Genomic DNA, 18,042 nt, shown 5'->3' on the forward strand with positions numbered 1-18,042 from the left:
GCATAAGTATCGAATTTGTAAAATTTGGCAAAAACAGAATTTATGTTTACCTGATAAACTACTTTCTCCAACGGTGTGTCCGGTCCACGGCGTCATCCTTACTTGTGGGATATTCTCTTCCCCAACAGGAAATGGCAAAGAGCCAGCAAAGCTGGTCACATGATCCCTCCTAGGCTCCGCCTACCCCAGTCATTCGACCGACGTTAAGGAGGAATATTTGCATAGGAGAAACCATATGATACCGTGGTGACTGTAGTTAAAGAAAAAAAAAAAATAAAAATTATCAGACCTGATTAAAAAACCAGGGCGGGCCGTGGACCGGACACACCGTTGGAGAAAGTAATTTATCAGGTAAACATAAATTCTGTTTTCTCCAACATAGGTGTGTCCGGTCCACAGCGTCATCCTTACTTGTGGGAACCAATACCAAAGCTTTAGGACACGGATGAAGGGAGGGAGCAAATCAGGTCACCTAAATGGAAGGCACCACGGCTTGCAAAACCTTTCTCCCAAAAATAGCCTCAGAAGAAGCAAAAGTATCAAACTTGTAAAATTTGGTAAAAGAGTGCAGTGAAGACCAAGTCGCTGCCCTACATATCTGATCAACAGAAGCCTCGTTCTTGAAGGCCCATGTGGAAGCCACAGCCCTAGTGGAAGGAGCTGTGATCCTTTCAGGAGGCTGCCGTCCGGCAGTCTCGTAAGCCAATCTGATGATGCTTTTAATCCAAAAAGAGAGAGAGGTAGAAGTTGCTTTTTGACCTCTCCTTTTACCAGAATAAACAACAAACAAGGAAGATGTTTGTCTAAAATCCTTTGTAGCATCTAAATAGAATTTTAGAGCGCGAACAACATCCAAATTGTGCAACAAACGTTCCTTCTTCGAAACTGGTTTCGGACACAGAGAAGGCACGACTATCTCCTGGTTAATGTTTTTGTTAGAAACAACTTTTGGAAGAAAACCAGGTTAGTACGTAAAACCACCTTATCTGCATGGAACACCAGATAAGGAGGAGAACACTGCAGAGCAGATAATTCTGAAACTCTTCTAGCAGAAGAAATTGCAACCAAAAACAAAACTTTCCAAGATAATAACTTAATATCAACGGAATGTAAGGGTTCAAACGGAACCCCCTGAAGAACTGAAAGAACTAAGTTGAGACTCCAAGGAGGAGTCAAAGGTTTGTAAACAGGCTTGATTCTAACCAGAGCCTGAACAAAGGCTTGAACATCTGGCACAGCTGCCAGCTTTTTGTGAAGTAACACAGACAAGGCAGAAATCTGTCCCATCAAGGAACTTGCAGATAATCCTTTTTCCAATCCTTCTCGAAGGAAGGATAGACTCTTAGGAATCTTAACCTTGTCCCAAGGGAATCCTTTAGATTCACACCAACAGATATATTTTTTCCAAATTTGTGGTAAATTTTTCTAGTTACAGGCTTTCTGGCCTGAACAAGAGTATCAATAACAGAATCTGAGAACCCTCGCTTTGATAAGATCAAGCGTTCAATCTCCAAGCAGTCAGCTGGAGTGGGACCAGATTCGGATGTTCGAACGGACCTTGAACAAGAAGGTCTCGTCTCAAAGGTAGCTTCCATGGTGGAGCCGATGACATATTCACCAGATCTGCATACCAAGTCCTGCGTGGCCACGCAGGAGCTATCAAGATCACCGACGCCCTCTCCTGATTGATCCTGGCTACCAGCCTGGGGATGAGAGGAAACGGCGGGAATACATAGGCTAGTTTGAAGGTCCAAGGTGCTACTAGTGCATCTACTAGAGTCGCCTTGGGATCCCTGGATCTGGACCCGTAGCAAGGAACCTTGAAGTTCTGACGAGAGGCCATCAGATCCATGTCTGGAATGCCCCACAGTTGAGTGATTTGGGCAAAGATTTCCGGATGGAGTTCCCACTCCCCCGGATGCAATGTCTGACGACTCAGAAAATCCGCTTCCCAATTTTCCACTCCTGGGATGTGGATTGCAGACAGGTGGCAGGAGCGAGTCTCCGCCCATTGAATGATTCTGGTCACTTCTTCCATCGCCAGGGAACTCCTTGTTCCCCCCTGATGGTTGATGTACGCAACAGTCGTCATGTTGTCTGATTGAAACCGTATGAACTTGGCCCTCGCTAGCTGAGGCCAAGCCTTGAGAGCATTGAATATCGCTCTCAGTTCCAGAATATTTATCGGTAGAAGAGATTCTTCCCGAGACCAAAGACCCTGAGCTTTCAGGGATCCCCAGACCGCGCCCCAACCCATCAGACTGGCGTCGGTCGTGACAATGACCCACTCTGGTCTGCGGGAGGTCACCCCTTGTGACAGGTTGTCCAGGGACAGCCACCAATGGAGTGAGTCTCTGGTCCTCTGATTTACTTGTATCTTCGGAGACAAGTCTGTATAGTCCCCATTCCACTGACTGAGCACACACAGTTGTAATGGTCTTAGATGAATGCGCGCAAAAGGAACTATGTCCATTGCCGCTACCATCAAACCTATCACTTCCATGCACTGCGCTATGGAAGGAAGAGGAACGGAATGAAGTATCCGACAAGAGTTTAGAAGTTTTGTTTTTCTGGTCTCTGTCAGAAAAATCCTCATTTCTAAGGAGTCTATTATTGTTCCCAAGAAGGGAACTCTTGTCGACGGAGATAGAGAACTCTTTTCCACGTTCACTTACCATCCGTGAGATCTGAGAAAGGCCAGGACTATGTCCGTGTGAGCCTTTGCTTGAGGAAGGGACGACGCTTGAATCAGAATGTCGTCCAAGTAAGGTACTACAGCAATGCCCCTTGGTCTTAGCACCGCCAGAAGGGACCCTAGTACCTTTGAGAAAATCCTTGGAGCAGTGGCTAATCCGAAAGGAAGCGCCACAAACTGGTAATGTTTGTCCAGGAATGCGAACCTTAGGAACCGATGATGTTCCTTGTGGACAGGAATATGTAGATACGCATCCTTTAAATCCACCGTGGTCAAGAATTGACCTTCCTGGATGGAAGGATTGTTCGAATGGTTTCCATTTTGGACGATGGAACCTTGAGAAACTTGTTTAGGATCTTGAGATCTAAGATTGGTCTGAACGTTCCCTCTTTTTTGGGAACTACGAACAGATTGGAGTAGAACCCCATCCCTCGTTCTCTTAATGGAACAGGATGAATCACTTCCAGAAGATAACCTTGGGAGACTATTTCTAGCGCCCAAGGATCCAGAACATCTCTTGCCCAAGCCTGAGTGAAGAGAGAGAGTCTGCCCCCCACCAAATCCGGTCCCGGATCGGGGGCCCGCATCTCATGCTGTCTTGGGAGCAGTGGCAGGTTTCTTGGCCTGCTTTCCTTTGTTCCAGCCTTGCATAGGTCTCCAGGCTGGATTGGCTTGAGAAGTATTACCCTCCTGCTTAGAGGACGTAGCACTTGGGGCTGGTCCGTTTCTGCGAAAGGGACGAAAATTAGGTTTATATTTGGCCTTGAAAGACCTATCCTGAGGAAGGGCGTGGCCCTTGCCCCCAGTGATATCAGAGATAATCTCTTTCAAGTCAGGGCCAAACAGTGTTTTCCCCTTGAAAAGAATATCAAGCAATTTGTTCTTGGAAGACGCATCCGCTGACCAAGATTTTAAAGCGCTCTGCGCGCCACAATAGCAAACCCAGAATTTTTCGCCGCTAACCTAGCCAATTGCAAGGTGGCGTCTAGGGTGAAAGAATTAGCCAATTTAAGAGCACGAATTCTGTCCATAATCTCCTCATAAGAAGAAGAATTACTAATAATCGCCTTTTCTAGCTCATCGAACCAGAAACACGCGGCTGTAGTGACAGGGACAATGCATGCAATTGGTTGTAGAAGGTAACCTTGCTGAACAAACATCTTTTTTAGCAAACCTTCTAATTTTTTATCCATAGGATCTTGGAAAGCACAACTATCTTCTATGGGTATAGTGGCGCGCTTGTTTAGAGTAGAAACCGCCCCCTCGACCTTGGGGACTGTCTGCCATAAGTCCTTTCTGGGGTCGACTATAGGAAACAATTTTTTAAATATGGGGGGAGGTACGAAAGGTATACCGGGCCTGTCCCATTCTTTATTAACAATGTACGCCACCCGCTTGGATATAGGAAAAGCTTCGGGGGGCCCCGGGGCCTCTAGGAACTTGTCCATTTTACATAGTGTTTCTGGAATGACCAGATAATCACAATCATCCAAATTGGATAACACCTCCTTAAGCAGAGCGCGGAGATGTTCCAACTTAAATTTAAAAGTAATCACATCAGGTTCAGCTTGTTGAGAAATTTTTCCTGAATCTGAAATTTCTCCCTCAGACAAAACCTCCCTGGCCCCCTCAGACTGGTGTAGGGGCCCTTCAGAAACAATATCATCAGCGTCCTCATGCTCTTCAGTATTTTCTAAAACAGAGCAGTCGCGCTTTCGCTGATAAGTGGGCATATTGGCTAAAATGTTTTTGATAGAATTATCCATTACAGCCGTTAATTGTTGCATAGTAAGGAGTATTGGCGCGCTAGATGTACTAGGGGCCTCCTGTATGGGCAAGACTGGTGTAGACGAAGGAGGGGATGATGCAGTACCATGCTTACTCCCCTCACTTGAGGAATCATCTTGGGCATCATTTTTACTAAATTTTTTATGACATAAATCACATCTATTTAAATGAGAAGGAACCTTGGCTTCCCCACAGTCAGAACACAATCTATCTGGTAGTTCAGACATGTTAAACAGGCATAAACTTGATAACAAAGCACAAAAAACGTTTTAAAATAAAACCGTTACTGTCACTTTAAATTTTAAACTGAACACACTTTATTACTGCAATTGCGAAAAAGTATGAAGGAATTGTTAAAAATTCACCAAAATTTCACCACAGTGTCTTAAAGCCTTAAAAGTATTGCACACCAAATTTGGAAGCTTTAACCCTTAAAATAACGGAACCGGAGCCGTTTTTATATTTAACCCCTTTACAGTCCCTGGAATCTGCTTTGCTGAGACCCAACCAAGCCCAAAGGGGAATACGATACCAAATGATGCCTTCAGAAAGACTTTTCTATGTATCAGAGCTCCACACACATGCAGCTGCATGCCATGCTGTTCTCAAAAACAAGTGCGCCATACCGGCGCGAAAATGAGGCTCTGACTATGATTAGGGAAAGCCCCTATAGAATAAAGTGTCTAAAACAGTGCCTGCCGATATTATTTTACAAAAAATACCCAGATTAAATGATTCCTCAAGGCTAAATATGTGTAAATATGATCGATTTAGCCCAGAAAATGTCTACAGTCTTAATAAACCCTTGTGAAGCCCTTATTTACTGTCTGAATAAAAATGGCTTACCGGATCCCATAGGGAAAATGACAGCTTCCAGCATTACATCGTCTTGTTAGAATGTGTCATACCTCAAGCAGCAAAAGACTGCTCACTGTTCCCCCAACTGAAGTTAATTCCTCTCAACAGTCCTGTGTGGAACAGCCATGGATTTTAGTAACGGTTGCTAAAATCATTTTCCTCATACAAACAGAAATCTTCATCTCTTTTCTGTTTCAGAGTAAATAGTACATACCAGCACTATTTTAAAATAACAAACTCTTGATTGAATAATAAAAACTACAGTTAAACACTAAAAAACTCTAAGCCATCTCCGTGGAGATGTTGCCTGTACAACGGCAAAGAGAATGACTGGGGTAGGCGGAGCCTAGGAGGGATCATGTGACCAGCTTTGCTGGCTCTTTGCCATTTCCTGTTGGGGAAGAGAATATCCCACAAGTAAGGATGACGCCGTGGACCGGACACACCTATGTTGGAGAAAGTATGCAGAGAAGACCACGTTGCTGCCTTACAGATCTGTTCAACAGAAGCCTCGTTCTTGAAGACCCATGTGGAAGCCACAGCTCTAGTAGAATGAGCAGTAATTCGTTCAGGAGGCTGCCGTCCGGCAGTCTCATAAGCCAATCGGATGATGCTTTTTAACCAGAAGGAAAGAGAGGTAGCAGTAGCTTTCTGACCTCTCCTCTTTCCAGAATAGAAGACAAACAATGAAGATGTCTGTCTAAAATCTTTTGTTGCTTCTAAATAGAATTTTAAAGCACGAACCACATCTAGATTGTGTAACAAGCGTTCCTTTTTAGAAACTGGATTAGGACACAGAGAAGGAACAACTATCTCCTGGTTAATATTCCTATTGGAAACCACTTTTGGAAGAAAACCAGGTTTTGTACGAAAAACAACCTTATCTGTATGGAACACCAGATAAGGTGAATTACACTGCAAAGCAGACAATTCAGAAACTCTTCTAGCAGAAGAAATAGCAACCAAAAACAAAACTTTCAAAGATAGTAACTTAATATCTATGGAATGTAAAAGGTTCAAATGGAACCCCTTGAAGAACAGAAAGAACTAGATTTAGACTCCATGGAGGAGTCACAGGTCTGTAGACAGGCTTGATTCTGACCAATGCCTGTACGAACGCCTGAACATCTGGCACAGCTGCCAGACGTTTATGTAACAAGCTAGACAGAGCAGATATCTGTCCCTTTAAAGAACTAGCTGACAGACCTTTCTCCAAACCTTCTTGGAGAAAGGAAAGAATCCTTGGAATTCTAATTTTACTCGATGAGTAACCCTTGGATTCGCACCAATAGAGATATTTCTGCCATATCTTATGGTAAATTCTCCTGGTTACAGGTTTTCTAGCCTGGACCAGAGTATCTATAACTGATTCCGAAAACCCATGCTTAGATAGAATCAAGCGTTCAATCTCCAAGCAGTCAGCTGCAGAGAAACTAGGTTTGGATGTTCGAATGGGCCTTGCACTAGAAGGTCCTGTCTCAATGGTAGCTTCCATGGTGGAACCGATGACATATTCACCAGGTCTGCATACCAAGTCCTGCGTGGCCACGCAGGAGCTATTAGAATCACTGAAGCCTTCTCCTGTTTGATCCTGGCTACTAGCCTGGGGAGTAGAGGAAACGGTGGAAAGACACACGCTAGATTGAATGACCAAGGCGCCACCAATGCATCCACCAACGTCGCCTTGGGATCCCTGGACCTGGACCCGTAGCGTGGAACTTTGGAGTTCTGACGAGACGCCATCAGATCCAGATCTGGAATGCCCCATAGTTGAGTTAGCTGGGCAAAGACCTCCGGGTGAAGTTCCCACTCCCCCGGATGGAAAGTCTGACGACTCAAATAATCCGCCTCCCAGTTGTCTACTCCTGGGATTTGAATTGCAGATAGATGGCAGGAGTGATCCTCCGCCCATTTGATGATCTTGGATACTTCTCTCATCGCCAGGGAACTCTTCGTTCCTCCCTGATGATTGATGTAGCTACAGTCGTCATGTTGTCCGACTGAAATCTTATGAACTTGGCCTTCGCTAGTTGAGGCCAAGCCAGGAGCGTATTGAATATCGCTCTTAGTTCCAAAATGTTTATCGGGAGAAGAGATTCTTCCCGAGACCATAGACCCTGAGCTTTCAGGGAGTCCCACACCGCGCCCCAGCCTAGGAGACTGGCGTCGGTCGTGACAATGATCCACTCTGGTCTGCGGAAACTCATTCCCTGCGACAGGTGATTCTGAGCCAACCACCAGAGAAGCGAGTCTCTGGTTTCCTGGTCCATCTGTATCTGGGGAGACAAGTCTGCATAATCCCCATTCCATTGCTTGAGCATGCACAATTGCAGTGGTCTTAGATGAATTCTGGCAAATGGGACAATGTCCATTGCCACCACCATTAGACCTATAACCTCCATGCACTGCGCCACAGACGGCTGAGCAATGGCATGAAGAACTCGACAAGCTTTTGAGAGTTTTGACTTCCTGAACTCCGTCAGAAAGATTTTCATTTCTGCCGAATCTATTATTGTTCCCAGGAAGGGAACCCTTGTGACCGGGGACAGAGAAATTTTTTCTACGTTCACCTTCCACCCGTGAGACCTTAGAAAGGCTAGAACAATATCCGTGTGAGCCTTGGCTCTGGGAAGAGACGACGCCTGTATTAAGATGTTGTCTAGGTAAGGTGCTACTGCAATGCCCCGCGGTCTTAGTACCGCTAGAAGTGACCCTAGCACCTTTGTGAAAATTCTTGGAGCGGTGGCCAACCCGAAGGGAAGGGCCACAAACTGGTAATTCTTGTCCAGAAAGGTGAATCTTAGGGACTGATGGTGATTTTTGTGGATTGGAATATGCAGGTATGCATCCTTTAGGTCCACAGTAGTCATATATTGACCTTCCTGGATCATAGGCAGAATTGTTCGAATTGTTTCCATCTTGAATGATGGAACTCTGAGAAATTTGTTTAGGATTTTTAAGTCCAGAATTGGCCTGAACATTCCCTCCTTTTTGGGAACTACAAACAGGTTTGAGTAAAAACCCAGTCCTTGTTCTGCTTTTGGAACTGGGTGAATCACTCCCATTTTGATAAGGTCTTCTACGCAATGTAAGAATGCCTGTTTCTTTGTTTGGTCTGAAGATAAGCGAGAAAGATGAAACCTTCCCTTTGGTGGAAGGTCCTTGAATTCTAGGAGATACCCCTGAGAGACAATCTCTAAAGCCCAGGGGTCTGGAACATCTCTTGTCCAAGCCTGAGCAAAGAGAGAGAGTCTGCCCCCCACCCGTCCCGGATCGGGGGCTATCGTTTCATGCTGACTTGGTTGGAGCAGCAGGCTTCTTGGCCTGCTTTCCCTTGTTCATGCAATGGTTTCCATGCTGGTTTGGACTGGGATGTGTTACCCTCTTGTCTAGAGGCTGTAGAGCTAGAAGCCGGTCCGTTCCTGAAATTGCAAAAGGAACGAAAATTAGACTTATTTTTTGCTATAAAAGGTCTATCCTGTGGAAGGGTGTGGCCCTTTCCCCCAGTGATGTCTGAAATAATCTCTTTCAATTCTGGCCCGAATAGGGTCTTACCCTTGAAAGAAATATTAAGTAATTTATTTTTGGACGATACGTCCGCCGACCAAGATTTTAGCCAAAGCGATCTGCGCGCCACTATTGCAAAACCTGAATTCTTCGCCGCTAATTTCGCTAATTGAAAAGCGGCATCTAAAATAAAGGAATTAGCCAACTTCAGTGCATGAATTCTGTCCATGACCTCCTCATAAGGAGTCTCTTTCTGAAGCGAATTTTCTAGTTCATCGAACCAAAAAGACGCCGCCATGGTGACAGGAATAATGCACGAAATTGGTTGCAGAAGGTAACCTTGCTGAACAAATATTTTCTTAAGTAAACCTTCTAGTTTTTTATCCATAGGATCTTGGAAAGCGCAACTGTCCTCTATTGGTATAGTTGTGCGCTTAGCTAATGTAGAAACTGCCCCCTCTACCTTAGGGACCGTCTGCCATGCGTCCCTTCTTAGGTCAACAATGGGGAACATTTTCTTAAATATAGGAGGGGGAACAAATGGTACACCTGGCTTCTCCCACTCCTTAGTCACTATATCCGCCACCCTCTTGGGTATCGGAAACGCCTCAGACTGCACTGGAACTTCTAAAAATTTGTCCATTTTGCACAATTTTTCTGGAATCACCAAAGGATCACAATCATCCAGAGTAGTTAGCACCTCCTTAAGTAGGGCGCGGAGGTGTTCTAGATTAAATTTAAATGCAATGGTATCAGTCTCTGCCTGCTGAGAAACCTTTCCTGTGTCAGAAATTTCTCCCTCAGACAGGCCCTCCTTCACCGCCAACTCAGATTGATGTGAGGGTACCACAGATGAATTATCCCCTGCGTCTGCTTGCTCATCCTCTGTATATAAAACTGAGCAATCACGCTTTCTAGGATAAACAGGCATCTTGGATAAAAATGCTTCTAAAGAATTATTCATTACTGCCGCTAATTGCTGCATAGTAACAGCCATAGACGCGTCAGATGTACTAGGTATCGCTGGCGCGGGCAAAGCTGGCGTTGACACAGAAGGAGAGGATGATGAACTATCCCCACTACCTTCATTTGAAGAATCATCTTGGGCAACATTTTTAAATGTGACAGTACTGTCCTTTATTTGTTTGGACCCTATGGAACAAATTGCACAAACATTTAATGGTGGAACCACCTTATCCTCCATGCACACAGAACATAGGCTATCTGAAGGCACAGACATGTTAGACAAACCTAGGCAGCTTTTTTAATGCAAAAAAATAATTTTAGACAAAAACGTTACTGTCTCTTTAAAAAATAAAGGAGCCCACTTTATTACTGAAACGTCAGAAAAACAACAAAGCAATATCCAATTTTTCTGAAATTTTCACCGTAGTGTCTTAAAGCTATGAAAGTATTGCACACCAAGTTTTATAACAATTGACCCTTAAATGCCCAAACCGGAGCTGATAACAGCAATCAACCGGTTAATACACTACAGTCCCCTGCCACAGTCTCCACCGCAGCTTTTACCTTCCTTATGGGTTATCAAAAAACGAATAAACCTCTTATAAGTCCTTTTCTAAGCCTCTTGACTTCCCACGTGAAGCTGCATGAACCTTCTGCTGAAAGTCAACTGCGCAACTGAGGCGCGAAAATGAGGCCTCCTCCCACTGTCATCCAGAGTGAAGGGGCCTTTCTGACCAAAATAGGTGTCTAAACGGCTGCCAGGTGCAACTAGCATACCCAAAAAGTGTTTTAAAGTTTGAAAAAACACTTGAAGCCATTTAAACATGATAAAAAGCAAACGACTTAGCCCGCAATAGTGTCAACCAGCATAGAGCCCTAGTTATAAGCCTTAATTCTGTTACTGAGTCTAAGAAAATGGCTTACCTATCCCCTAAGGGATAACTGACAGTCTTCTAGCATTTCTTGGTCTTGTTAGAATAGTGACTGATCATACCTGAAGCAGATAAGCCTGCAAACTGTTCCCCCTTGAAAGTTCTCTGGTTCAACAATCCTACGTGGGAACAGCAAACGATTTTAGTTACTGGTGCTAAAATCATATTCCTCATGAACAGAAATCTTCTTCATTTTCTGTTGCAGAGTAAATAGTACAAACCGGCACTATTTTAAAATAACAAACTCTTGATAGAAGAAATAAAAAACTACAACTAACACCACATACTCTTTACCATCCCCGTAGAGATGCTACTTGTACAGAGCGGCAAAGAGAATGACTGGGGGGCGGAGCTAGAGGGGGAGCTATATGGACAGCTCTGCTGTTGTGCTCTCTTTGCCATTTCCTGTAGGGAATGAGAATATCCCACAAGTAAGGATGAAGCCATGGACCGGACACACCAATGTAGGAGAAACTGAATTTAAATGAAGGCTTATAAAACTTTAGAATCTTTAACCCCTCCTTTAAAAGAGAACAAATTTTAAGTTCAAGTTTAAACAACAAAGAGGAAATATCAGGTTAAACATCAGATGAGGAATCCTCATCCCCAGTGAAAACTTCACCATCTGAAGACAAAACGATATCCCTGGTCTCAGGGCACATAGCACTTGTAGAAGGTAAAATCGGAACTGACCTTTTAAGTTTGTTTGAAGACGGGAGAGCAGCCAACACTTCAGAAACTGCAGCCTTAATGTTTTAATGGCAGGAGGCACTACGTCAGCATTATCCTGTAATGAACAAACGGTAGGTGCGTTAGCACCCAGAGAAACTGCATTAGATTAGATTTGTAAATGCAATCAGACCAAACATGAGTCACATACATGAGCTGGAGAAGGCACTTCAGCTCTTTTACAATAAGCACACCTAATAATCATTTTAACATATGGCACAGCAATGCAATACACACTAAAAAACGCCTAAAAAAAAAAAAGCTTTTTTAAAAAAAATAAAAAAATCACAGGTACAATGTGCGCTAAGACGAACTGCAAAACTAAACAGAAGGAATAAACATTAAATACAAAAAACGACATGCGCATAACCGTGCGTAAACCAACGCAGGGAAAACTATAGAAGACTAAAGGGATGTGTGCTAACCCAACAAGTCTAAACCAGACCTGCACAACCCAAATGTGCAAAAAACTAATGGTGCCAAAAAAGCCGACACGTGAAAATCAGCAAAGGCAATAGTGAAAAGGATCTGTCCCAGTGCCATATATATTAGCAAACATAGACACTTAAAAAGTGATCATAACATAACTATAGGGGAGTCTAAATGTTAATAAAAAGATACTTGCCAATAGACACTTGTTCACTAGCATTCAAGCAAAACACCGCCAAAATCACAACTTATCACAACATATCAGCAAAGGTTATGGAATAGAAGTATATTGTAGATACATAAAAGGGAGTCAAAAGACAAGTCCCTGCAACTAAATAGAGAGAGTTTATGAAAAAATTTCCCATGAGATGAAAAAATAATCATAAACCATACCCCATATACATCCCTCTGACAAGCACTGCACTGTGAGGGAAACCAGGCCTCAACATAGACTGAAAACCCCTCTCTCCGAAGAATCAAATGCACATCTTCATTCTTCAACCACCTCCAGTGGAGGAAAAGTAAAGACTGATGTATGTGTGAGGAGTTTTATAGAGCTCTTGGGGTTTGGGAATCTTTCTTCCTCTTAGTGGTAGAGAAGAGTAATTCCCAAGAGTTAAGAATCATGGACTCTCACCACCTGTATGAAAGAAAATTGTAACTAAATAGACATTAACAAAAAAAAGTATGCAGGCCACAACCAGAAGTTGACATGACAAATGTCATTGTTTTACTATATTATAAAAAAAGTTGAAACTTACACATTCTTTCATGTGTGTTCTCTCAAGGGCATCCCAGATTTGTTCTTCACTGAACTGATTAAAGGGATCAAGGTTGGATCTACACAAAAGGATTTAAAACATCACAATTAGTAAATCTGGATATATGGAGAAGAACATGACTGTGACATTGGGCTGGTATCTTAAAGGAGTAGAATTGTATAATAAAAAAACAATGCAATAGCAAATAATCTGAATTTTAAAGGGATATGGAACCCCAAATTTTTTTTCATGATTTAGATAGAAAGTTGTTTAAAATTGCACGCTCTAATTTACTTCTATTATCAATTTTAGCAAATTTGATAATAGAAGGAAATTGTAAAAAAAAAAAAAAAAATTTAAAATTGTATGCTCTGTTTGAATCACAAAATATTTTTTGGGGGTTTCATATACCTTTAAATGAGCAGAATATTTTTTTTATGACAAATTTCAAAATATACTTCAGTTTGCTTGTCATCAGCCATCAGCTACTCACAGACTCATATGTATACTGGGAGGTCTTGCACATGTACAGTAGTAGCTGGTGCCTCAGAAAGTGTGCATATAAAAAGACTGTACAATTTGATAATGGACATAAATTTAAAAAGTCTCTTTAAAAAAACATGCTCTGTCTAAATCATAAACGTTTAATTTTGTGTCCCTTTAACTTGCAAAGGCTGCCCTTAAGAAAAATAAAATTTATTAGCTTATAATAGTTTTGACAGGGCTAAACAAGTCTATAGTAGCTCTAAAATTAGAATTCAAGCACTGGTGTGGTATAAACTATATAGCAGGGATTTAACCTGTTGATTGCCTGTGTCTAAAGCAATCAAGAGTTTAATTCACCACATAAATATCTGACTCAACTTGCAAAGTTTGAGCAAATTTGTCAACTCTGATTATAATATTGTGTGTTCACAATCTTAATTAACAGTACTGGTCCCATTTAAAGGGACATTATATACCAAAACAAATATGGGCTAATTAACTAAAACATTTGACAAAGTTTGTAATTAACATACATTAGCTATTTTGCTTGTAAAGCTGCTAAAATGAGGAAGAAACTTGCAGTGCTTTCACTGCATAAGTATACCTAAGTAATACACACTAGTTAGAGAGCTAGGGTTTTTACCTCATTCCCCAACTAGTGTTCTTACGGCCAGCCGTCATGCTGGAGCGATCTGTGTAATGTGGATCGGCAGTGTTATATGCAAATGTCAGAAAAGCTGCAGATACACAGACAAAGCAGCTAAACTCACTCAGCTTATTTTCCCTTCTGTGCTCTGTTATAACTGCTGGAATATCACTTAACCTTCCCCTCCTTTGTTACGGCATTTAATTAGATTGTGCAGACACCAGAGGGGAACTTCTCACATACTTGCTCTGTGTAATGTGATCCTTTAAGGAGATTGTTACACAGAGCAGTGTGTGAGAGGTTCCCCTCCTTTGTCTGCACAACCTAATTAAAGGGACACTGAACCCAAATTTTTTCTTTTGTGATTTAGATAGAGCAATTTTAAGCAACTTTCTAATTTACTCCTATTATCAAATTTTCTTCATTCTCTTGGTATGTTTATTTGAAAAACAAGAATGTAAGTTTAGATGCCGGCCCATTTTTGGTGAACAACCTGGGTTGTTCTTGCTGATTGGTGGATAAATTCACCCAACAATAAACAAGTGCTGTCCATGGTCCTGAACCAAAAATTGGCTGGCTCCTTAGCGTAGATGCCTTCTTTTTCAAATAAAGATAGCAAGAGAACAAAGAAAAACTGATAATAGGAGTAAATTAGAAAGTTGCTTAAAATTGCATGCTCTATCTGAATCACAAAAGAAAAAAAATGTGGGTTCGGTGTCCCTTTAAATGATGTGGTAATAGAGGGGGGGGAAGGGTTAGTGACATTCCAGCAGAGTTACAACGGAGCTCAGAGGGGAAAATATGCTAAGTGAGTTTAGCTCCTTTGTGTGTATATCTGCAGCTTTTCAGACATTTGCATATAACACTGCCCATCCACATTACAAAAATAGCACACTAGTTAGGGAGTGAGGTAAAAACCCTAGCTCTCTAACTAGTGTGTATTACATACATATACTTATGCAGTGAAAGCACTGCACCTTTCTTCCTCATTTTAGCAGCTTCATAAGCAAAATAGTTAATGTATGTTAATTACAAATTAGGTCTACATCAAAAGCTTTATTTAGCCCATATTTGTTTTGGTATATAATGACTTTTTAAAGTCCTTTAGGCTCAATTAAACACACAAGAACAATACAGCTACTGGTTATCATGTACTCACCGTACAGTGCCAATAAACAAGACAGGCTCCTGAGGGATGATGGAAAGCTTGCTCCTTAAATCTGCTAGGCCAATGTCGCTGATTTTTACACCATCAATTTTTATACAGCCTCCAGAAAGCTCCACCAAACGGAAAAGTGCAATACCGAGGGAGGTCTTTCCTAAGAAGAAACATCAGTGTATTATAGAACACATTTTGCAATCACTAGACGACGTATACATCAAAATACAAGAAAACAAGAGTTATACTATATTATCAAATGTACAGTATATTTTAGAAACTGGTTTCTTACAAGAATGCTCACTAAAGGTAATAAGCAGCTTTCAACTTTGTCACTAGATTGAATTAATGGATGTGCAACACATGTACAGCGTAGAAGAGCACATGCATCCTCACCTGATCCAGTCCTACCAACAATTCCAATCTTCTCCTTTGGTTTTATGGTGAATGACACTTTCTTTAGGACCAATGGCAGATTCTCTCTATATCTCATTTCTGCACTTTCAAAGCGAATTTCACCTTCCTGAGGCCAGTCTGCTGGGGGAGCTTTGTTCTTAATTCGAGCAGGAGCCTCGAGAGCCAGAGTCTTAAGAGAAAAACAAAATAAAATGAGAATAAAAATGGCGAAATCTTTGAAAAGAAATCTAAACAAAAACTAGAACAGAGCGTTCTTTATACAGTCAATATAGAATCTTACCTTTATGTAATGACTGATACGTTCTACTGATGTAAAACGGGCTTCGGTCTCAGATGCCAGCCTAACGGTAAACTGAAACAGTCCTGTGAGCTAAACATTGCAAAGAAAAAGGATTTAAATCCCTTGTATTATCCACATCTAACATCCTTTTTCTTAGATGCAAAATATAATATGTAAACCTTTTAAGAACTGTATAAATTAGAGTCCTTATATAAGTCCAGAAACGGTCTGTCAGACCTCCAGACTCATCAAGCTGAACAAATATCATCTAAAAGTCAGTTCCAGAAGACAGAAAAATTATTAGATCAGCTGAATCCCCGCACACATAAGGGTTATGTAGATAGGGTGAATGTAAATAACGTACCGCCAGTCCAATGGCTTAAAAATAAAAAGCTCCTTTATTTAGAAATACACGTAAAAGGCATACACGCCAGCAAGGTAACAAGGTCAAACGCGTTTTTTAAGCCATTGGACTGGCGGTACGTTATTTACATTCACCCTATCTACATAACTCTTATGTGTGCGGGGATTCAGCTGATCTAATTATTGTTCTCTTGAGGGAAAAAGGTGAAGTTCCCTGTACATATCCCTTTCTGCACCAGTCGGACCGGAACCTTTGTTTTAGCTACAGCTCCCGTGGGGAGCGCTGAAGAGGAGAGACGGAGCGGTGCTGCAGAGGCAGTGAAGACACAGCACAGCACGGCATTGAGAGAGGCGAATGGAATTGCCAAACAATTGAGCGCTTACTCACGGATTCTGATCCAGAAGACAGAAAAAAACATAATTTATATCTTACCCGGTAAATCAATTTCTTTCATGGTGGCAAGTGTCCACGAGTTGTTACGTATGGGATATACATTCCTACCAGGAAGAGTCAAAGTTTCCCAAACCTCAAAAACCTATGAAACCCCTCCCACCTTACTCATACCTTAGTTTGACGTATATCCAAGTGGTGAGGTGTTTAGAATGAGTAAAAGCCAGAAATGAGGAGCAGGAAAAGAAAATGTGATAAAAAATTTTTTTTTTTAATCAGGCATGATATAAATTATGTTATCTTTCATATAGGTGGTGAGAGTCCTTGAGCTGTTAAGCATGGGATATAATACCCAAGATGTGGAAGTCCACGAGTAACCATAAAAGGAGGGATTAAAATAAAAACAGCTTTTTCGCTAAGAAATTAAATCCATAACCACCCAAAAATAAATGTATTTAATGACAAACTAATATATATATATATATATATATATATATATATATATATACACATAATTATCAAACTGAGATAACTGCCTGAAGGATCTTTCTACCAGAGGCTGCTTCTGATGAAGCAAAAACATAAAAATGTAGTAAAAAAAAAAAGAGAAGACCTAGTGGCCGCTTTGCAAATTTGATCAACTGATGCCTCATTCTTGAAAGTCCAAGATGTGGCAACCAAACTAGTAGAATGAGCTGTAATTCTCTGTGGCGGAGGTTGACCCGACTCCGAATAAGCTTTGTAAATTAAAAGATTCAACCAAGAGGTTTAAGAAATAGCAGAGGCCTTCTGGCCTTTCTTAGGGCCAGAAAGAAAATTAAAAAAAAATAGACAGACTAGAAGTCTGTCTGAAATCCTTAGTAGCATCAACATAATATTTCAATACTCTAACAACATCCAAAGACGTTTCAGAAGCATTTTTTGGATTAGGACATAAGGAGGGAACGACTATTTTCCTATTAATGTTGTGTGAGGTAAAAACTTTAGGTAAAAATTTAAATGTAGACTGCAAAACAGCTTTATCTTAATGAAAAATCAGATAAGGAGACTCACAAGAGTGAGCAGACAATTCAGAAACTCTTCCAGCAGAAGAGATTGCCAAAAGAAACACTTTCAATGGGGCCCGATTTATCAAGGGTCGAACGGCCCCTGAAGCCAGTTCCCACACGAGCCTTCACGCTCGCCGGAAACAGCAGTTATGAAGCAGCGATCTCAAGACCGCTGCTCCTTAACTGGTCTGCCTGCTCTGAGGCTGCGGACATCAATCCGCTGATCTCATACGATCGGGCTGATTGACACCCCTGCTAGCAGCCGATTGGCTGTGAATCCGCAGGGGGCGGCATTGCACAAGCAGTTCACAAGAACTGCTTGTGCAATGATAAACGCTGTCTGCATTCATCGATGTCTGTCGGACATGATCCGCTGAGCGGATCATGACGGACAGACCGATGATAAATCGGCTCCCATGAAAGTAGTTTAATGTCAAAAGGAGGAACCTGTAAAACTATCAATACTAGGTTGAAGGGATATTGAACACAAATTTAAAAATAATTTTCTCTCATGATTTAGGCCTGCAAGCCTGTTTCTAGGAAAATTTATCATAAAGTTTGGAAAACATATTTCATGGTTCATCTC

At 41.7% G+C, this 18,042-nt stretch overlaps 1 protein-coding gene across 1 annotated transcript in view; it reads right to left on the bottom strand.

Annotated features, from left to right (window-relative positions):
* ABCC5 (ATP binding cassette subfamily C member 5) overlaps positions 1-18,042 on the bottom strand; it is a 259,944-nt gene that overhangs the window by 38,590 nt on the left and 203,312 nt on the right. Inside the window, exons 24-27 of the mRNA XM_053710320.1 lie at positions 15,654-15,743; positions 15,353-15,542; positions 14,957-15,116; positions 12,666-12,744 (exon numbers count right to left, since the gene is read on the bottom strand). Of these exons, the coding sequence (XP_053566295.1) occupies positions 12,666-12,744; positions 14,957-15,116; positions 15,353-15,542; positions 15,654-15,743 (519 nt within the window). The remainder of the gene's footprint in view (positions 1-12,665; positions 12,745-14,956; positions 15,117-15,352; positions 15,543-15,653; positions 15,744-18,042) is intronic.

The sequence above is a fragment of the Bombina bombina genome, chromosome 4, assembly GCF_027579735.1.
Source record: "Bombina bombina isolate aBomBom1 chromosome 4, aBomBom1.pri, whole genome shotgun sequence".
In the NCBI taxonomy this organism is placed as follows: Eukaryota; Metazoa; Chordata; class Amphibia; order Anura; family Bombinatoridae; genus Bombina; species Bombina bombina.